General features: G+C 38.9%; 1 protein-coding gene across 4 annotated transcripts in view; it reads right to left on the reverse strand.

The window, feature by feature from the left end:
• LOC131682599 (Bardet-Biedl syndrome 2 protein homolog) overlaps nucleotides 1-23,250 on the reverse strand; it is a 30,589-nt gene that overhangs the window by 2,617 nt on the left and 4,722 nt on the right. For 3 of the 4 annotated variants that reach the window (XM_058964207.1, XM_058964206.1, XM_058964209.1), the window contains 7 exons: nucleotides 22,072-22,181; nucleotides 21,611-22,016; nucleotides 20,993-21,544; nucleotides 16,937-17,049; nucleotides 16,662-16,874; nucleotides 16,348-16,511; nucleotides 624-772 (listed from right to left, as the gene is read on the reverse strand). In XM_058964207.1, coding sequence (XP_058820190.1) covers nucleotides 624-772; nucleotides 16,348-16,511; nucleotides 16,662-16,874; nucleotides 16,937-17,049; nucleotides 20,993-21,544; nucleotides 21,611-22,016; nucleotides 22,072-22,181 — 1,707 coding nt within the window. The remainder of the gene's footprint in view (nucleotides 1-623; nucleotides 773-16,347; nucleotides 16,512-16,661; nucleotides 16,875-16,936; nucleotides 17,050-20,992; nucleotides 21,545-21,610; nucleotides 22,017-22,071; nucleotides 22,182-23,250) is intronic. The other variant, XM_058964208.1, reaches the window with a different exon arrangement.

The raw sequence follows: 23,250 nt of genomic DNA on the forward strand, positions 1-23,250 counted from the left end.
TAAAAACATACAAAGTTTCAATAAAAACAAACAAAGAAAAGTGTTTTTTTTAACATTTGGTTGGCGAAGAATCACATCATTAATCATTTTGAAAATTGTATTTTTGCCTTAATTCGAAAAAAAATTCACAGCTTCATCAAGAAATCATAAAGCATCAACAAATATCTATCTCTGAACAATTTTGAAACTTCATTATTTTCTTGAAACTTCATTAATTTCTTAGCTCATATTACAATTTCGTATTTTATACTGCGCCCATCAATGTTTGGACGTGGTGGATCTAATGAAGAATGATGGGTGATGGTTCTATTTTTTTAGATTAAGTACAATAATATGACCAAGGACTGTAATATGTACTCGATATTGAAAGAAGTGTCTCTTTATTGACTACTTAGATATTTCAAGCACTACTTCAACGCAGTGTCGACTGACTGGGGTGCAGTATGGTCCGACAAGTTTCGACAATGATGAACATTGTTTGCATATCCAATGCCTATGTGAATAATGCATGACTATAAAAGTGCTGTTTCGGAGGTGCCAATAAACATCATGCTACCAAAATCAACTTTGTCAAAATGGAAAGCGTGAGCTCTATGATGATAGTGTGCTATATATATACTGACCTCTCAGCTTTGATGCACTGTATAGAATGCTGTGAATACGTTTTAATGCCAGTTGGACCTCGCCTGTGTTGACCAGTCGTATCTTGTAGCTCTTTACCAAATCTTCGTTAGTGTTCATCATCTCGTTGTGATACTTGATAACGTCATCCCTAAAAGTATGAAATGAAAAAAACAAACATGTCTGTAGTGTTATTAGGACAACAAAATTTAAAAAAAAACTAATGTGTTTATAAAATATGATTGTTTGGTGCTCTTATATATTCATGAGCTAAGTTCGATTAAATTTCCAATATCTTTGCTCGGCATCCTAATGCGACTTATTATTTCCCTATTAAGTTAGGATGCTCCTCCCCCACCCAAGATATTTCAAGAGGACACAGAAAATTATCAACAGCATAGTCTCCATACTGAGAAAATATATTAATTAATCTGCTACGAATAGGCTTCGTACAGAAAACTTTGCAAGCATTTTCGCGCATTGTATATTAGATGCTTTCATTTCATGAACTAAAAACATGGCGACTTGATGAACGCGGATTTTCATAATTTTTAATATTTTATGTACATTGCACAAAATTCGTCGTAGAACTATCTTTCGTGATTGAAACGTGTAACAAACGACTAGCTCAATCGGGTTTTATTTCACCCAGGGTCGGCTTTCACACTACTCAAGGAAGGACTCACAACCTTGACTTACCTGATAGCACTTTTAACGAACGAAACAGATCGACATTTAAGACAGACATAAGGCTCAATGAAAAAGAAAGGTATACAAAGCAAAAGAGATACATTTTAACTTATATATTTAGCTTTCTTACATGGCGTATACTGTCGTCAGGAACTGTTGGGGCCCTTGCTGCTTCGATGGTGGAGAGAGGGTGAGGAGCTGGAACATTTTGTTGCTGCACACTGGGAGTGGATTCGTAGATGTGGATAGAGCTATCCTAAGCTTGAATGAAGCACACCGTCAACTCGGTAGGTGATGTGACGATGGCCGCTCGGGGAAATTGTAACGGTTGCTCTATCCACGGTGCTCGCAGACGCCGGGGGAACTCATCTGTCCAGGTATAGACCCAAACGTCCAAAACGGTCGTTCCCGCACTTAGCGAAAGCGTGTGACTCGGCGATAGCGTAAGTCTCACCGGCCACCAGCGCCTTTTTGGTGTCCAAGGGTTGGGTACACGTGGTGGGACTGGATAGTCCTGATAACCTCCTTCGAACCACGCTGTCTACGGAGCTGATTCTGGCTTCGAAGGAACGGAGACTTTTCCCTGTCCGAGATGCGACGTACGAATGTCACCGGGTCCTCGTGGTGGTGTTGCGTCGTCCTGATAACCTCCTTCGAATCTGCTATCTGGTCTCGAAGAAACGGAGACGTACCGCCGACACACTAACTCGTCACCACAGTCCTTCGTCCCGTTCTTTTGTCGAACGTCTTCACCGGTCTCACTAACCGCGACACCTTTTCGTCTTTTTTTTAATTTTCTGCCCAAATTCGAGGGACTTATTTTTTTTGACGTCCGTCTTCTTTCAGTGGCTTCCAACGACTCCTAGTTTCAATCACTTCTCCTCTCCTTCTCACCTCTCCTTCCATCTCTCTCTCTTTCCCTCTTCCTCCTTCGCCGAATTCGGAAACAGTGGTTCTGCGGTGCGATTAATTTCGCCCGTTCAAAATTTACCTATTCTTCGCCGGATGGAGATGTTAGTAGATATGTTTTCAGGGGTGGATGAGTTTATAACGTTTCTTAAATCCTAGATTTTTAATTAATACTTTTATGTTAGTATACAAAAATTTTCTTAAAACTAATAATAAATATGATGAGCCTTAATGATGAAAAATTATTATACAAAAAAAATAATGAAAGATAACAAAATTATAAATTATTTAATTAAACTAACAAAAATATCAATGCAATAAATGTGGATCTGAGACATTGTTCCTGTGTCAACGGTAACAATCATCCCTCCGCCAGGAGAAAAATTGCAAGAACCCTTGTAAAGGTTACTCAGCAATTTTTCGTGAATACACCGTTAACGATGCAGGATCCTGACCAACTGAACAATTCATGTGGGGCAATAGTTTGGATCGTCTATACTAATTATCTTCCGTTGGAAACGCACACCATAATTGACAAGCTATCCCTTTGCTCCCCGCCCGTAAGCCATATCTGTCTTCTCCTTTGTTAAGAGTTTGAGAAACATAAGTTTTCTTCTCATTTACTCTAACTATTCACTACATCTTAATCTAACTCCAACTTTTCTTTATTTATTATTATAACCTACACGCATACACTCTATCTCAACCAATCGGGTACCCTACACTTCCATTCACACACTATTTGCTCGCATACTCATTCATACTATTCTATGGAACTATCTTTATCTAATTTAGTTTTACCACCAGGAAATCCTTTCTTCTCTGGGTGGTTTAGTGAGGCAAGTGTCTGCCTTAGCTATAGTATTTGTTTACATCAACCAGCTGTATTTATTTTGTTAACTACTTAATGTCTTTTCAACTGAAAGAATTAAGTATCTCATAATAAACTGCGAATTAGGGAGGAAAATAACCTTCAATATTTAAATTTCCTTTTTTTGGAAATTAAATTTAAAGTGTCATTTGGAACCACCCTAATTCAGGCGACTGTGCGAATAAGAGATGTGAGTCAAAATACTCGTTATCCATTTTTATTCGAACACACAACAGGCTATCGGGCGAAAAGGAAACGTCAAATTGATTCTGTCGTGTGCAATCGAAAGTCGCAAAAAAAATGGGCCAACGGAGATTTCTAGTGGACACCGCGGATTGCCAGAAGCCGTTACCCTTTCGAAAAATACCCGGCAGAGTTTCGAGGCTCACACTCTACGATCAGAAGGACGTCTGCATATCGCACAGATAAGTATTTTTCCTACACATAGTCGTTGCAACGAGCAACTCTAACCTACTTTTTTTTTCTTTTTTTTCTCTTTTTAGGTTTATGATAAACAGAGTTTACCAATTATCTACCAGGAATAGCAGCATTTTGTGAATCAGTCAGAAAGGAGCCAATAAAATGCGCTGGCGTAATCTTCCTAATTCCGAAATTCTGTAGTGGGGTTCACGATAGGATTGGACGATATACAGAAATGAGAATCCAGATTATCCTGGTTTAAGATGAGCGGCGGGCCAAATTCCCAAAGATTTGCCATCCAAATCTGTTAGCTCGTATGACGAGGAACCTTTCTTCGCTTTTACGTGCGCTGGCAGATATTGTGGACCATATTTTGCGTTATAGTTTTCTATCGCACTGGACAGTTTCATGTTTCGTCTATAAACTAACTGCCCGACGTCGAACGATTTGCTGTAGGTTCTATGACGAAGGTTGTATCGCTTTTGCCCTTCTTTGTGCGCTACTTCCAGCTTTTGCTGAACCAAGTCGCGTATTTGGCCAAATAGCTTTTTCTGTTGAGCGACTCGTTCGTCGGGTGTCATATCCTGATGTGAATAGGGTCGGTGATCTGATCCTGCCCAGAACATTTCGTACCCATGAGTAGTGAAATAGGGTGTAAGAGTTGTAGCAGTATGAATTGACGAATTCAAAATCGTCTCGATTTCTGAAAGCCTTGTGTCCCAAAGTTTCTGATCGCCTTTGACATAGGACCTTATCGCTGCATTGACTGTTCTATTTACGCGCTCGACAGGATTTGCCTGCGAGTGGTATCTAGAATTCAGCCAATGCCGCACCTCAAACTTTGATGACTGGCACCACATTTGACGACCAGTCCGAGTGAGCTCGTTCGATTATTCCCACTCTAAGCATCCTGTCTAACTCTTCTCCTACTTTCTGTCGCACCTTCGGAGATAGAGTATATGGATACTGGCGTGCTGGAGGTTTACCTTTCCATGCCTCCGTAATTTCGATTCGATGCTCTGTCAACGGGGTTATTGACAAATTGAGCGGATCCGCTACTTTGAACAGGCATTTAACTGCTTTTAATTGCGTTTTTTCTCCTTCCGTCAACACGCTCTCTTCGCGTGGTACACGGGGTATCTCTTCTTCGTACGTTAGTGCGCAGTTTAGCATGGTGGGCCAAATTTGGTATTTGTCCCAAAAGTCCATTCCTAGGATACAATCCACGGAAAGTTCTTTGACTACCAATGTGGGTATGATTTTAATCTTCCCCTGGAAATTGAAGGGGATGTATAATTGCCCGAGGATTTCGAGTTCAGTTCCACTGGCTGTACGAACCGAAATCGGTCGAGACGGTGGTTTCAATTGTTTGTTATTAAACTTGAGAAAAACTTTCTCGTTGATCAGGGTAAGTTGACTGCCAGAGTCTAACAGTCCCTTTGAGCGGATCCCATAAATTTTTATGTCGGCGTAAGGCCGGTTGTCATTTAGTTTGGACAAAGAGATCGTTAGAGCCTGGGGAGAATCAACTGCATACAAATCTTCTGAGACCGGTTCCCAGAAGTCGGAAGAAAAACTTCCCGCAGAGTCCTTATTTACGCAGAGGGGGCTGACGGTCGGCGAATTTCGATCGTCTGCAGTCCGTTTTTTCGACAATACGGACAATTTTGGGTTTCAAATCCCTTAAACCCACACACAAGGCACATAAAACCTTTAAAATTCCTACACTGTTCTACAGTGTGGTTAGTTTGTCGGCAATAAAGGCATTCATAACTTCTTGGTGGACGATGGGATTCGATCAGGGTTTCTAAAGTTCTGGTTGGTTTTGAAGGACCTTCCTTAGGATCACTGGACATGCCAGGCCTAGACTTATTTTGTGTTTGCTCAGTGGGCGCCTTGGAATCCTGTTGGCGGAATTCCTTTTTATTGAAATTACCATCTTTCTGTTTGTTGGAACCATTTCCTTGGTTCGAGGGTTTGTATGGTGGCTTGTTGTCGTTACAATTTCTATTATCGGCCCGATTGTGTTTATTTTCCGATATGGCATTTGTGCTCTTTTCGGAACCAAAAAGCTTGGAATATAGGGAGAAATTAGAAGCGTCAATGACATGACCTGCTTCTAATAATTCCGGTAAATTTGCTATAGGCTTCCAGAGAAGAGCTTTTTTATAGTCCATTCTCATGTTCCTCTTTAGAACATCCAGCTTTTCTGCGTCACTCATGGGTGAGATCATGGAACGGAACATGCTCTCCATGTCATAGTAGAAGTCCTGAAAAGTTTCGTTGCGCTGTTGCCTTCGCTGATAGATCCTGGTGCGGACGAGCGAATCTAACTCTGGGTGTACAAATGTCTTACGAAGCTCATAAACAAGATGTCCCCAGTTTCCCAACCGACCTGCAGACCGCATCGACATGTACCAGTTGAGGGCTGGTCCTGTGAAAAGATGTAGTGCAGAATCGAACAGTTCAGCCTCTGAGGTGTGTTCAGATAAAGCTAACTGTGAAATAAGGACCAGAAATTCATTCAATTTAAGGCCCTGGTCAGTACCAGCGTATTTATCGATTTTCCATTTCGATACTGGCAAGGATTTATGGTTGAAATTACCTCTCTGGCTGGGTTCAAACAGCATATCAGATGGAACCGTTGCTTGATACTGCTCGTGGTCCGAAAAGCGCGGTATTTCGCGCGGAGGGTGAATTCCTGCCAAGCTAGGCGTAGGACGTAGGTTGTTAAGGTATTCATTAGGTGTTTGATAACTTGACCAGTTCGAGACTTGTGCTAGGTACCTTGTGTTGAGAGTTCTCTCGTACCAAGGTCCTGGGTAAGGGAGCGTCCCTGGAACTGTCGTTCCAGAGGTATAAATTGGTGCATTGATTACGGGAGTTGGGTGACGCAGGGTTGTAACCTGGGTGAAGAGATTTTGAGGATTAGAGCTCACGGTAGTGGTTATACGAGGGTAATTATTTGCTGTGGTAAGGGACGTTGTGGCACCAATTATCGGTGTCGACAAGAGAATCGACGGTGCTGATGCAACCGCTGTCGAACCTTTCGGAATCGTACCAGTGTTGGTAGATTGTGGCAAAACAGGGTTACTCAACAACTCTTTATCATATGGTGTGTATGGAGTACGAGGATTCCCGAGCTGATTGGTTTGAATATGGGTCTCTTTAAATCTTCGTAGTAGGTAGATTTCGTGTTCCAGTGAGATGACGGCATCTCTTATGTTTTTAGAATCAACCCTGTCGGAGCTAAGTAATCCTAATCTGCTTAGTGAACCAAGGATATCTAAGTCATCTTGAGAAACGTTGTTTTGCTGAGTATCTGGTATCTGCTGGGGAACCAAAGCTGTCGTTACTGCTGGTAATGGGGTTTCTGTGGTCGGTGGAGGTACCGTTGGAGTTAAATTGAACAAATCTCCCAACCCTCCCATATCAGGTCCTTGGAATTGTCGTTTTCCGTAGAAATGTCTATTCAAATATAGCAAAATCTTATCCTGAGTTCTATCTAAATCACGTATTGCATCTTCTTCTACATAATTTTTCAGTAACAATATTCGATTTCCTAGATGCAGTAAGGATGACTGACATCTAGGCGGCAAATCTTTAGGACACTGCTTTATGGTGTCTTCAATATCCCACAATTTGGACTCACATACTCTCATCTCTTCACTAAGATCACGTTTCAGAATTTTCATATTTTGAGTATCTTCTTCTTTTTCTTGCTTCAGTCTTTCCCTCAACGATCGACGTTTCCTAGACATCGTATCATTCTGAAGGATAGGTACCTCCCTGATCTCAAGTTCGAAGTCTAATTCGTCTTCGTTCAGATGGTCTACCCTAATGTCATAGAAGTGTTTACTTAAATCACACTCACGCAACTCAAAGGTCAGAGATGGAAGCTCTGCCATTTTGACACCAACGCCCTGGTTATGTTCTACAAACGTTTCTTGATATTTTTGGCTAGAGTGAACTGGCTTTCGTACGGACTATTGATTTCAGTTTGGTGTCTATGGGTGCGTTTCAAACGGTAACAATATTGAACACTTCCTACAAATGTTGATCACACAAACTTTGCTTTACCACAGAACATTGAACGGTTTGAAAGGAAACATCACAAAGTTCACGATACACTTCAGGCGCTATCGTGAGTCTCCCGGAGCAGGTGGAAAAAATGTTCTCAGACACGGAGTCTGAGAATATTTTTTTTTTAACGTGGATCGCCAAATGTAACAAACGACTAGCTCAATCGGGTTTTATTTCACCCAGGGTCGGCTTTCACACTACTCAAGGAAGGACTCACAACCTTGACTTACCTGATAGCACTTTTAACGAACGAAACAGATCGACATTTAAGACAGACATAAGGCTCAATGAAAAAGAAAGGTATACAAAGCAAAAGAGATACATTTTAACTTATATATTTAGCTTTCTTACATGGCGTATACTGTCGTCAGGAACTGTTGGGGCCCTTGCTGCTTCGATGGTGGAGAGAGGGTGAGGAGCTGGAACATTTTGTTGCTGCACACTGGGAGTGGATTCGTAGATGTGGATAGAGCTATCCTAAGCTTGAATGAAGCACACCGTCAACTCGGTAGGTGATGTGACGATGGCCGCTCGGGGAAATTGTAACGGTTGCTCTATCCACGGTGCTCGCAGACGCCGGGGGAACTCATCTGTCCAGGTATAGACCCAAACGTCCAAAACGGTCGTTCCCGCACTTAGCGAAAGCGTGTGACTCGGCGATAGCGTAAGTCTCACCGGCCACCAGCGCCTTTTTGGTGTCCAAGGGTTGGGTACACGTGGTGGGACTGGATAGTCCTGATAACCTCCTTCGAACCACGCTGTCTACGGAGCTGATTCTGGCTTCGAAGGAACGGAGACTTTTCCCTGTCCGAGATGCGACGTACGAATGTCACCGGGTCCTCGTGGTGGTGTTGCGTCGTCCTGATAACCTCCTTCGAATCTGCTATCTGGTCTCGAAGAAACGGAGACGTACCGCCGACACACTAACTCGTCACCACAGTCCTTCGTCCCGTTCTTTTGTCGAACGTCTTCACCGGTCTCACTAACCGCGACACCTTTTCGTCTTTTTTTTAATTTTCTGCCCAAATTCGAGGGACTTATTTTTTTTTGACGTCCGTCTTCTTTCAGTGGCTTCCAACGACTCCTAGTTTCAATCACTTCTCCTCTCCTTCTCACCTCTCCTTCCATCTCTCTCTCTTTCCCTCTTCCTCCTTCGCCGAATTCGGAAACAGTGGTTCTGCGGTGCGATTAATTTCGCCCGTTCAAAATTTACCTATTCTTCGCCGGATGGAGATGTTAGTAGATATGTTTTCAGGGGTGGATGAGTTTATAACGTTTGTTAAATCCTAGATTTTTAATTAATACTTTTATGTTAGTATACAAAAATTTTCTTAAAACTAATAATAAATATGATGAGCCTTAATGATGAAAAATTATTATACAAAAAAATAATGAAAGATAACAAAATTATAAATTATTTAATTAAACTAACAAAAATATCAATGCAATAAATGTGGATCTGAGACATTGTTCCTGTGTCAACGGTAACAAACGAAATGTTTCGTTAATTTACCAAATGTTTGTATATAGCACGAATATTTCACTAGTAGTTTCGATTTCATTATGCCTATACGACTCACTCTAGGAAGTCACTTAGGACAACTGATTTTTGATGTATTCATCAATTATCTCCGTTAATGCAACATTTCATGGCTTTTCCCACCTAATAAGATTTTCCAAGCTTCTACTTAATTCAGTATATAATTCAATCTTTAAAATTATTTTTCCTGTTCGTTCTAGCTCGGTCTGATACGATTGCTATAATTGCAAACAAGTCTATCTGTTTTGGTTGCTGTAATATTATACCTGTGCAAAGAACCGTGACTCCCTTTTCTGATGTGAAAATCGTATATATCAAAATCAAAATTAAAAATTATCCTACTTCGAAGTAACATCGTGGCGGTTAAATTTGATTATTGTCGGGTTTAGTTCTCTGTTCATAAGGTGGATCGTTTATTAAAGGTGAGAATAGAACTTAGGCTTATGTTCACTTTTATCTGATTCCATCGTACAAGGAATTTAACAATTGCTTGAAATTAACCCTAGAACGTTGCACTGGGATACAAATGTACCTCACGCCTTCTTTGGAGCCGTGTGAAGAAGAGAATTTGACATTTATCGACCTGAAACTCTAACCATAATTCAATTTAGAGTTCCTAGTAAGAGTAGGAAAAGGTGGTATAGCCAGTTTGCTTATAGCCTTCATGGAAGCAGGTGTGTCAAAGTTGGCGTGGGGTACATTTGTACCCCAGTGTACGGTTGCCGTTGGCGTTTCGTCAGGTTTTGTGTTGTTCGTAAAAATGTGACTCGTGACAATACCAGTTTAAATATTGGGTTTTTACTACGTAAGTAAAAATTAGTATTATAAAATCGTTTTTAATAATTTGTTCAATTAATTTAATTTATTTTTTAATTCTGATTTTTGTTGCACTGTTTATTTTTTATAGTTTTTCGAAACAATGGCTCGCAAGTATAATTTGCGCACAGTTACTGCTGTTACAGTAACGTTACGTGTTACCAAAGTATTACTGGTCAGAAATATTTTTGACGTAGGACTACGTCTTTGTTTTCGATATGGGGGTACACTTTGCAAGTTCTACAAAAATGGTATATAACGAAAAGTGGTCCAATTTTAAACGCATATAATTCAGCCGATAAATTTACAATTTTTTTGCACATATCGCCCCGTAATACTACTAAGAATAGATTCCAAAAGATTTTTGATATCATGGCATTAAAAATTTAAATAATATACAACCTAGTCAAAATATCGCGCATTCGCACACAGAAGACCAAGTCCGGCACGACAGAATTGTGTACCTGGAGCGCTACGCTTCTATGAATGACGTCATCATCGACTATTTAAAGCACGGATTTTATCGGACAAGCTTAGTTGCCTGTTGAATGGCAGCGGAGCAGATCACTGCGCTGTGTGTTTTCACAGCCAGTGTAGCTGAGTTAGAAGCCCGTTACACCGGTTGTAGAGTCGAACACGCGACTGTGCTTGTCCATTCAACACTATGCTTTCTTTTGTGTTGTGCTCGTTTCCAGTACACTTTTAAGTACAATCTCGAACATAATTATTCGCATACAAAATCGCTTGTAGATTCGAGCTCCATTTCCAAACACGGTTAACATAGTGTCGTGGTACTAGATGTCTCTTTCCACTCTACCCATCATCATCCGCGTTAACTCATTTTGCTTTGTGCGCTTGGGTTCAATGCTTGAGGCGAATGTAGGTTATATCTAATTTGTTAGCAAGGTTACCATATTCACAGATTTTTCTGTAATGTCACAGATTTCTTTCACAGATTTTATTAGCGGTTGCATGCGTAACCTGCATGATAAAAATCTGTGCTTTCGTTGCGCAAAGACGAAAACTTTCTTAGCAACAAATTTACGCGAATAGATGGAAAGCATAACGAAAGTTTATTTTATCCCTCCGGTCTAAACATAGCCCACGTGACTATGATTATAAAAAAATATGAGTTTTTTGATTACAGATTACCCAATTTGCCAAAACTTTACTTAAACGGGACTCATGCTGTTTCAACATCATTAAATTTTCAAGGTCGCAAGAGATTTTTCTTTTCGTCTTCAAATGTAAAATTGAAAAGTCAAAACATGTACCTTCAAAATAAAAAAAAAAGATTCAAAATCCATTGAGTAGATGCTTTACAATTTATTCCCAAAAAAGTGCTCAATTTTAGGCCTCGCGAGTAGAGGACCCCCTTAACGCGGATTCTTAAATTTACACGGTCTTCATTTACGCGGATTTTGAAATTTACGCGGTTTTCATTTATGCGGATTTTGAAATTTACGCGGTTTTCATTTACGCGGATTTTGAAATTTACGCGGTTTTTATTGACGCGGCCTGAATCCCCCGCGTAAAAAAATCTGAGTGTACTTTAAACTACTTCAGTTTAAAATTTTAGTCTTTAACTACACGTTAAAATTTAACGAACAATTACAAATTTTTTAACTGCTGTAATAAAATCATAAAATTGTGATTTGAGAAAACTTTTGGTTTTCATGATTGTGAATTAGTGACGATGTTTTCTTCACAAAATATAAAATATTATTTATTGATCCATGGATGCCTCATGATTTTATTCCTTCCATTTACAATTCTCCATTCGTGCATGAGAAATACTTTACAAAACTATAAAATAAGTCTCCAATTTCATGGATAACTTCATGTAGTGTGCAACTGAAAAATTTCGCTGAACTCAGAATATTACTGATGGATATATTTTTGCTTCATAAACTATTACTTGACCGTGAATCACTTCACGCATTTAGAATGTATCGCTCATCTCTTTCACTTCCATGATGTTGTCCATAGTTCGAGTAAAACAGCCTTTGGACTTGATAATTTTACGTGTACTACCCTGAACATTGTTATTCAATTGTTATGGTTCTATGTGATGTCCGGAAAGAAAATGAAATCTGCGCCGAGCGATTGCACTTTTCTAATCCACGTTACTCTATGTCAAAATCCGATAGGTTATCGTTATAAAACTTGAGATTGTGCGACCACCCCTGGCTGCTACTCCGTTATCGATCGGGACTAGCTGAAGTTGCACAGGGAATCAGTAGATAATTATGCTTGGAAGTAGCGAAACATCTTTCAATGTGCAACTCCTGGTAATTCTAAAGTGTTTTTGATCAATACCGGCGCCGGCCAGGCCCGAACGTAGATCGCGTAAGGAATGGGAAGGAATGGTTAGTCCGATACTTGCTTTTGCTAGAGGCCGTATATACTACTGCGCACTTCACAAGTATCACGGGAGAAGGATATCTTTTTTTTTGTTAGTAAAAGTATAGAAGTTGGATCTACTTCTTCTTTACCGACGTCAGAGAGGTGATTCCAACTACCTGGACTAGATATCGATCCACCAATTTCATGGACCGGGGACCAACGGCTTTACTTCCCTTCCGAAGGAAGACGAGACCACAGATTTTTTCACCTCAGAAAAATCTCAACGACCTCGGCTGGAATTGAACCCAGGCCAACTGGAATGAGTGGTGGTCACGCTTACCACTCAACCACCGGCGCCGTAAAAAAAATGGAATTCGTTATAAAGCTGCTAAAAACTTGGGTATAAGTAACGTTAATCCACGTCAAAAGTCGAGAGCATTGAAATATCACGATAACGTACAGAGGTATTACTAAAACCGTGATTCAGCTCCTCAAATCATGAATATGGGTTAATTTGTATGCAAATCCGATAGTAACCGTACAATCGCAATATACAATTGAACAATTGAACTCATAAAAAAGGCAGGAAAATCGTGACTAACTTCGCGAAATCGGCTGTTTTAGTCGATATACTTAAGCCAAATCAGTATATCTTCAAATAATGAAATGTGGTCATAAAAAACCAAACACGTTCAGGAAAGTGTACGTGATGTATGCATGATTGCAGTGGCGTAGCCAGGGGGGGTTTTGGGGGTTAAACCCCCCCCCCCCCCCAAACCAAAATTAATAGGATTGAAAAAAAAAATTGATGCTGACGAATTTAATTTAATATTCCACAATATATTTTTGGAAAAATATTCTCTGATCACTACATTGAGAACTGTGTTTAAAGCGTCATGAGAACTTTTGGAAAATTGTGGGAAGGGGATCTTGTAACTTATCTCTTAGCTAAAATCCCATAGTTGTCAAATTACTTCAATGTAAAATAAAATAACTGTCTGAATTATTATGAGCTCATTTTTGGAAATATGGATTAGAGACAATTTTTCGAATGGGAATCTAAATTTGAATAGGTTGATTGCATATAAAACATAAGCTTGTTTACCGAAAACTTACATACATTTCAACATTTGCTGAAAATGTATTTTTTTAGATTGTGTAGAGTTTAGACAACAATTCAATATGGTTAACAACAAGAATAACATTTCAGAAACTAGTTGACAGCTGATGTAATTTTGTCTCTAGCAGGTCAGGATCGGTTTTATGAGAATTGGATTTTTGTTGTATTATCAACTATATGAATAGCCTCTTAGCAGGATGCAATGTGTGCTACGTACTAGTACTGCAAGTTGTGAGGTTGACTATTGAAGAAAAGTAAAACTAATGCTCGATAAATTTTTAACGGTCACGATCACATTCATTCGAAACTGCCAAATTTCGATGTTAAGTAACATTGAAGAATTTCAAAACGTAAAACTGTTCATCTGCTGATAGAATAATTTTGACGGTTAATCCTCCTAGAAGTAATTATAGACAAGAATTACTCTTCAACCAAATTTGGGTCGAGACTTAATGTCTCCAGCAAAGTTTTCGAAAGTGCTATTTCAAACAACTTTGTCAAAGACATAAATATCCCACATATTCAGAGTATCGAAATATAGTAGTAGAAAACCTTTACAACAAGCTATTCTGAAATTACTGTATTTGATAAATCTCTTCTGCGGTAATTAAATAATAAATTCACATTGCGTTCAAGCTGCCTTTGAAGCTTACAAAAAAATAAGGGAACTGGATTTAAAACGAATAATTCCCAGATATTAAAAGGACTCAAAAACACAAAGAGTGTTTCCATTTTCAGGAGCTAGCATCAATTCGGCGCAAGCTTAGTCCGCCCACCAAGTTAGTGTCGGATTCTGATGAGATGAAGTCGAAACGCAAGCTTCAGCTCCATCCATCCATAATTTAGTTATAGGTTTTGTGTTCTCAACTCGCAATGATTGTTTCAAACAATTTTATCCGTAGCGCAGAAAAAAATAGTTTTCACCTAAATTTTTCTTCACTAAGAAGAAATATAGCAGGCCCAGTCCATTTAAATCCCTATATGTTGAATTCATGTAGCCTTCATATTTTCAACAAAATTGTTTGAAATGACATTATCAAAAACTTTGCTGAAGGCACCATGTCTCTTAATATTTTTGAAAAATTAATTCACCATAATTACCTCTATGAGAGTTAATCACTAAAATTTCTATATCAAAGCAGGCGCTGTTTTATGTTCATAACTTCCCGAAGTTGTCAAACCTTCAAAGTCAAGGATTATTATATTAGGTGATCTTGAACGTAAAAAATTTTTTAGATCATTTATCCCACTTTAAAAGATCGCAATTTTTGACTTCATTGACATATTATACAAGAAAATAATCTCTAGAGGTTTGAAAACTGTTCCATGTTGATCCTTCTTGTTTGTAGACTGAAATGACATCTGTTAGACTACTTATGTTTTTAAGTTTTCAATAATTTATCAAACTCATATTAAATTTTAGCATTTTTTCAAAAAATTTGCGATTTTCATCAAAACCCCCTCCAAACCAAATTTCTGGCTACGCCACTGCATGATTGGGTTCGTAATATAGGAGAAACAATGATGTTCCTACTAAAATTTCGAATGCAGTGCTATATATTTTTTGGGGTGAACTAGTTTTGTAAAAACACAAACAATTTCAAGAAAACTAAGTATATTCATGATTGTTGAAGTTTGATCAAAAATGCTTTTGTTATTTTTTCTTGTATAAATACAGAATTTTTCTTCCAACCTCCATTCAGTTCCATTATTTTCAGGTAAAAGTGCGGGCCTCCAAGATGGATCCAAGCCCCGGTACAGTTATCTTCGCTGAGCCCCCCCCCTCCCCCTTCTCCTCGAGCCTAGTACCATGTAGGGGAGACCGTGGGTAGTTGGCGGTGTTTACAGTTTAAAATTTTTACCGCTTTGTTGTAGGTAGATCTTGAAAAATACAACACGCGGCATGAAAGAGCAGACCTTTGGCAATATCTCTGATTTTTTATGAAGTGTTTGATACATTGTCTCCATTTTTAGAGACAAAAATATGTGACGCGGAAAACCTGCCAACTTACCCGGCCCCGGGGTAAGTTGGCGGTATGTGTGGATACCCCAAAAACCAAGCAATCAAATGGAGATTCAATTACTTCAAGGGTTCTTTTGGAACGTGCTGAATGTCTTTTCAAGAAAACTATATATTAACCGACATTTGATATTATATTTCAGTTTCAAAACCCCGGTATTTTGACTTTGACGCGTACTTCCTTATTCAAAAATCAAAATTTCGAAATTCTTTATGCGATTGGCCGGAATAAATGTCTCCTGCATTGTCGGTAAGTCACTCTAAAGTAAGAAAAAGTTTTTCTTACTTTAGAGTGAATTCCAGAAATAAAATTTTTTGATGACTTTTTTTGCACTGTAAATAGTACCGCTAACTTGGCCCGCGCGCAGCACCGCCAACTAACCCCAACCGCACATTTTATCAAAAACTATTTAAAAATAACTTTTGTTTGTGGATAGATGTAATATCTATATGTATACTGAAAGCTCTTTTCATGCGCTATCGAAAAATATAATCATTCGGGAAATAGATTGAAAATCACCCAAAATAACGCAAAGTATTTAAAATTTAGAAAATTTACTTGGTATGCTCAAAAACACAATATCACCCACAACTTCCACCAAACAAATCGTTTTGCAACAAAAACACAATGGATAATGGGTTTCACATAACTTGAGCTACACTAAAAGAGGCAGCGCTATATGTCTAATAGAAACAGAGAAAAAGGGATTCCGCCAACTTACCCCAACCGCCAACTAGCCCCGGGCTCCCCTAATATAAACGCATAGTAGCTCATGAGCCAGTTAGATATTCAATTTGCACAAACGCAGTTCAAGGCATACAATCTGAATTGTTATATGAATATGAAATAATAAAAATGCGTATAGAAGCAAAGCAAAAAGTGAATTGCTGAGCAGTGAGCACAAACCTACCCATTATAGTAGCGTGCATCCTCCGCTCGTATGAGATGACTCTTAACCTGATTTATATTGTCGATAATTTCAGAATTTATCTGTTTTTCTGTTTCTTGTAAACCTTGCAGTTTACTGAACAACTCCCTGATTTCTTCGTAAACCACCGGAAAGCAAGCCGAAGACTGTGAAAGAAAAAAGTAAACAATATGAAAACTCTACAATCGCAAATGCGTCCCATGTTTTTTGGAATATCCATTTCACATGGGACCGATTTGACATAAGTGGAAAAGTCCTTGTATAAATATTGTGTTGCTTTTTTGCCATTTACTTACATCCATGTTTTCGATATTCAGAAACTGCACCAAAGACTGAATGAGGTCACCGGCCAGTCCAATGTCTTCGGTGTAGAAACGAGTTTTACCATCATTGATGAAATGTAGGCACACGTTTTTGCCGGTGCGCAAACTGATCAGGTTCAACTTTAGCTCGGTCGCGTCGGAGTCCGATGATGTCATATACTCGATGTCCGATGGGAGCAGGAAGTTCTGTGTCAGAGAGGAAAACATATTAACGGAGCTTAAACTGTAGTGTACGGTTTTTTTCGAACGTTTTCACTCACTTGATTGATCCATATGCAAATTCGCTTTAGACGCTCCGAAATGCGAAACTGAACGTAGCTGTGTCCAGGAGTTTTCTCCACCGATAGACTATTGATATAGGCTATTCAGAGATGATTAAAAAGAAAAAGACAAACACAAATGAATAGCCGTAGCGCAGGCAAAGAAACGTGACAATATTTCAAAATAGATTTAGACAGTTGGTCATCAAAGTGGGAACAATACTACTTGAAATTACACTAGCGGGCTAGCGGCCTGTTATCGATTGTGTGTTAATTATTAAACTTGTTTACAAGTACGATAACCACTTTTAATATCGTTCCGATACGTGTAAATTGACTTTTAATTAGTATTCTGTGATACATTAATTTCCATTGACTATTTGTTTTAGTAAAGTTATATTTAGGGATCTCGGTTTAAATGACGTAACCAGCTCAGTTCAGTGCCCGACGTATAAGTTTTAAATATATGACAGGAATGAAACAGTAAAGTGTTAACTATATATAATTTCAATTATTTCAATGATTGAATCAAGCATCAGGAAATTATTTAAACCGTGCATAGAATATTAAACAATTTTTATTCATGAAGATTGGGCCACTATAACTTGAGATACATTTTTTTCGATCTTCATCCTATCTATCAAAACTAGGATAAACCAAAGATCAATAACCAGTTGATTGGTTGCAGAAAACAAAAAATCCAATCTCCTGTCAGTGCGCGTGTCTTTATTCGATAGCACTTTCCTATGACTAATCGTCTAAAACAATTTTACGAACATCGGATCACAATGAAAGTTTTATCGAAGATGACAGCGCTTTTTTTGTAAACGACGTTGAATGATTACTCCATCTAAAAGCGTGATGCAAAATTTTGCTTTGAATAACTAGACAAAGAGAATTGATGTCACAATAGCAGTTGATTTTTGGACAATACAAGATTCGTGAAGTGGAATACTTATTGAAAGAAAAATTGTAGGTAAGTTCCACGAATCTATATATGCTGTTGGTACGGTTGTACAGCAGATAAGCCACGCGCACTGGTCTGATTCTCTGTGTCAGCTGAATCAAAACACTAGCCTAACAATTGTCCTTTAGGCTCATTATCGGTTATGAACCGTATTGAAACAAAAGGCCAACATTTTGTAACTAGATTGATTACTTTTAACGATTTACACCGCTTACTATCATAGATTCTATTTCAATATTCATGTAGAGATGCAAATAAGTGGAATCTGTTACAAATGATGCTTGGAGAAATTATAAAAATTCATCCACAATTAGGCACTGTAACAATATCATCTGGTGCATTCATCTGGTTTTTGGAAATCCGGATTTACAGAGGTATGTTCCAGTATTAAAATCCGGCTTGTTAATTTCAGCAATACAGATATCTAAATTCTTGAAATTGTCTCAGAAGCCTGTTTCTTATCGCTACGGAACCATATGACGATTTGACTCCTAACCTCACGGAAACGGGCTCCGAAATTACAGTTCCGGAATGATATGCAATCTTCTGAAGCAATACCAAGAATTTTGACACCCACATTGCTGTTGCATATAGTTTAATCGTTACCATACAAACGGAAAAATGCTCGGAAATATTTATCAACTACCAGAAAGCCTCGAAATCAAAAACCGACACCCCTAGACGACAAAAATAGTGAGCAGCGGTTTCAAGTTTTTTTTACCTTTTCTTCCTAAATGTTACAAACAGGCCTACATCGAGCTAAAAACGAGCCTAGCTGTCGACTTATAATAAAAAAAGATGACCAAAACACGATCCTGGAAATTGCACATGACGAAGGGCACGAAGCACACTAATCGGAAAAACGTTATAGGAGTATAGTGTCTTCAGAAAAGATGATTCTATACTACTAGTCCTTTATGTGATTGCATGGACATAGTTCGGAACTTAGTCGCTAGGGTGAAAAATGTGATGGGGTGCGAAGGGTTGTGGGGAGAGAATCCTTTACCACCCTCTCCACACAAGCCAGGGGGTAAGTGCCAAGTGTAGTTGTGTTTGTGTAAGTGAGACTCTGTGGGGGCTTTGATGATCGTAGAAGGGGGAGCAAAGGAAGGATTCGGTGATAGGTGTGAGAAGGGGGGGAAGGGGTAAACTCACACCTCACACCCCTTTCTACACCACTGTTAAAATCTAAATAACCCATCTTAGTCAAAAGAAAATTGGCCGGGTAAAGATTGCCGATTTGTCAGTTTTATATGAGAAAGGTAAAAATGTGCTAAATCAACCCAGTCCAAAAAGATCAATTTTCGTCAATCAAACAAAAAATTTTCGAGTTTGCATCAAATCTCGACGTTTCATGAATTTTGAAGCCATTTGGCACCAACATTAATTTTAATTTTAAAAAGTTTTGCATCATTTTGATATCATTGTGGTACTAGTTTATATGGAAACTTCCTGTGTGACCGCTCCTTAACTCTGAAACCAGAAATCCGATTCAAATGAAATTCAATAGCAGCCTATGGCGATGTTAATGCCATCTCTGAATAAAATTATTAGCATTATTTGACACATGCGCACACACACACATACAGGGGGCAGCAGGGACAGTAAGGACTGGAGTCCAGTGGCTTCACGACCCCCACCCCCCTTTTCCGGACCTACAGCGAGTTCGGAAGTCTTGCTAGAATATGGTGAGATTTGAATTGGGCTCTGCTAAACCTCTAAAAAAAAGCTATAATTCCGAAAGCAGCTCAGATGAAGCGAGTCTCTGCTGCTTCTGCTAAGATCATACGATTTCAGTAATCTAATATCTCAGCAATAAAAGCACCGCAGCCCGATCGGCACATTAGGATCGACGCCAGTACCATCCTGATTATGGCATACTGGCCATGGTGAACGTCACAGGGCAGGACGCCGATCACGAATCGGACGGTGACTGAGCTGACAGGCATGCTGTTCTACTCCTTGAGTAAGGAAGGATGACACCTACTTCAAATGGCGAGTGGACTGACAGTACGGCTGCCTCCGTCCCGACAAAACCCTGGCAGGTCTCCGGATACGTTCAAAACTAGTCACCATTTAGTTGGTGGTACTAGGTTCTGGTGGATCATTCCCGATTTTACGCCGATCCGGCTCTGAACAATGCTTCCCATGAAGTATAGTGTCAACCCTACCATGACCTCCCTGTTCGCATAGATAGCCACGAGATCACAATCAAATTTATCCAAAGAAACGTACCTTAGTGTATTCAAAAGGTCATGTAGTTAAACTTCTATTGCACTATCTTCGATAGAGATAAAAATCTTGTATTTAACGTTTTCCTGTTCGTTGTCGTGTCTACGATTCTTTGTACGAACTGTGTTGTGATTTCCCTCTTAGACAACTTTATGGGTACAACAATGGTCACACTTTACCTATCAGCATCAGCAGATTCTCAACCTCGCCAAAGGTTGGAGCCGTTGAAATCGACCACTGCTGTGTTAATGTTCCACAGTCACAGGTTTTTATTCCTTAAAACAGTTTATGTCTGTAGAAGCCCTAGGTATATACTATTTGATCAAAAGAAACAGCAACAGATCCAACATAGTTCGATTTGAACCATTTGATGCATACAATTCTTTTAATCATGAATCAAATAGGGTGATGAGCCCATTTGCGCCATGTTTCTATTATCACTCTACCCATTTGAAGCCGCTGGTTAGAGCAGTGTCTGCCATTTTTGTTCAACGTATTGAGTCAAATGGTAGCGCAACAATAGGGACACTCGATTCGAGTTTTCGTTGCGCTCAAACAACAGAATTTTACTGTTTTCAGCGCATTTGTGTTATTGTATTGGTTCTTAGCAACCAAGCAAAGCTGTTAAAGTCAATTTTTAGGCATTCCATTGATTGATGAGCGAGAAATTAACGAATTAGTGAGGCACCTTGCTTAGTATGGTGAAAATAGGCACTTTACTTCAAATAGGTTTAGAAGGGACCGTCAGTAACACCAGCCTTACGCCTCCTCGCGTCACTCGACGTCTCTGCGTAGCATAATTAATATACAGTCTCTTATGTATGAATAAACGACAAAATACTTACAAATACTTTTCGGTGAACCGGTTAAACTTTGCGGAATGGTGTACATCGCGAACTTTGGCAGCTGACGGGTGAGTTCAAAAACATGAAACTGTACAGACGTCGGATAACCAACGAATGCCTTTATATGAATGTCCTGTGCATTGTCTTTAACGGTTTTGAGTGGAATCAATATTCTTGATACATCTTTCGTTAAGTGAGCAATCAACGTTTCTTCCTTAAACAATTGATCAGCAAAAATCAACACTGCTCGTATTGTGGTAGCGTTGTTAGTAGACACAGTAATGTCTATATTCATGTCGGTACTATCATAACTAGTTGAAATTCCAATTTGAAGTCGAGTATTGGATGGAATAACACCGATGTTATCGGGAACGCTTTGCACAAATTGAGAATCGCCGCTGCTTAATACTTCTTTGTTGAATTTAATATTATTCTCATAATGTTTCAACTCCAGTAGTAGCTTTTGCTTCTGCGACAAAAGACAGTTCATTTCATCGTCAGCCAAATTGTGTAGGTTCAAAAGATTTACGGTCGGTGTGCTATAACCACGAACTGAAATAGAAATAAATAATAACCAAAGTGAGATCATGTACTCCATTTACGGCAAAGAAATCCTACTTTCACCATCTGCTGTAACGATTACTAAATCAAGAACACCGATTCCACGATAATCGTTGCTAGCGATCCCACACACAAAATCGTTCAATTTCATTTTGAACAACACATCGCCATTTCGGGCATCACGAACGTCGATTTTGCCACTCTTCCACCCGACTATGATTTGCTTATTCTCGCAACCAAGTATATCATACATGGCCATCGCTGTGACTCTGGTCTTCGATTTGATTCTCCACATACGAACACTTTCATCGAAAACTCCGATGGTACCATTCTTAACGCTATACATGAACTGGTTCTGATTGATTACCATGAGATGTTGGATCTCGTTGCCCTCGGTAAACTCGTGCTGCAATGCATCCTTCTTGTAGATTTTTATGCAACCGTCATCCGTGCCTACGATAAGCTAATTTTATTGAGTTAGTGCTTGGATGCTGTAGATTCAAAACGATCAACCGAACCTCATTTTGCCCATCTTTGTCAACGTCCATCAACAGTAAGGAATTCACTCCTCCGGCAGTAATCAACCAAAATATTTCATTACCTTCCGGATTGAAACCTTTAACGACAGCTGAACAAAAAAAAGTTATGTAAGTAGAATTCTAATACTGTGTACAGTGAGTCCCAGTGATAGTCGTCCACCTTCGTAGTTTTGCGTGCGTGCCCTAAAACCCGTGCCCTAATACGTACTAGCATTTATGATTACGTGTTTTGCCTTTCTCATATAGAAAAGTTATGCAATGAACTATGAACTATGAAAATAGCCAATATAATCCCGGCCCGGACTCAATTCGTCGAGATTGGAAATTGTCTGTGTGTGTACGTATGTGTGTATATGTGTATGTGGAAAAAAAATGTAACCTCTGCTTCTCGGAGGTGGCTGGACCGATTTGCATAAACTTAATTTCAAATGAAAGGTACAACCTTCCAATCGGCTGCTATTGAATTTTTTATTGATTGAACTTCCTGTTCCGGAGTTATAGGTTGAAGAGTGCGGCCACACAGAAAATTTCCATATAAACTATATCATATCTGATATCAAAATGATGCAAAGCTTATTAAAATGGGTGCAACATTACTTTGATTTGCCAGTCTAGATCAATAATCGCTAACCTAAGTCGCTTTGACAAAATTAGCCACATACGACAAATCAAATTTATAAAACAAAAATTAATCAATTAAGCTTAATAAATGAAAAAATAGAATAGTGAAAAAAGTTGCAAAATTGGATGAATTGAATAAATATTATAATAAAATGAAGAAACAGAATAAAACGTATGAATTGAAGCAAATAATAAAATGAATGAAATTAATAACATGCATTACATTATTTAAACAAAAAAAATGAATCAACTGGATTAAATGAACTAAATGAATCAAACGAATTAAATGAATTAACCCTTTCATGCCCAACTTTTTTTCTGGCATATATAGAGTTCCAAAGCTATTTTCCTTAAAACGGTTGGGGTCAAGAAACACGTAAAACGGGAATTGTCTATAGTTTAAAGACTTTAGTGATAGAGGCTCTTTTCAATGCGGTTTCTTGCCAAATATTTTAACCTGAATAAACAGAATTCGAGAGCGAAAATGTAATTTCTTTTACCAAAGTTTGATAAACCGAAAAATATGTTGTGCACAAC

Source organism: Topomyia yanbarensis, chromosome 2, assembly GCF_030247195.1.
Source record: "Topomyia yanbarensis strain Yona2022 chromosome 2, ASM3024719v1, whole genome shotgun sequence".
Lineage (NCBI taxonomy): Eukaryota > Metazoa > Arthropoda > Insecta > Diptera > Culicidae > Topomyia > Topomyia yanbarensis.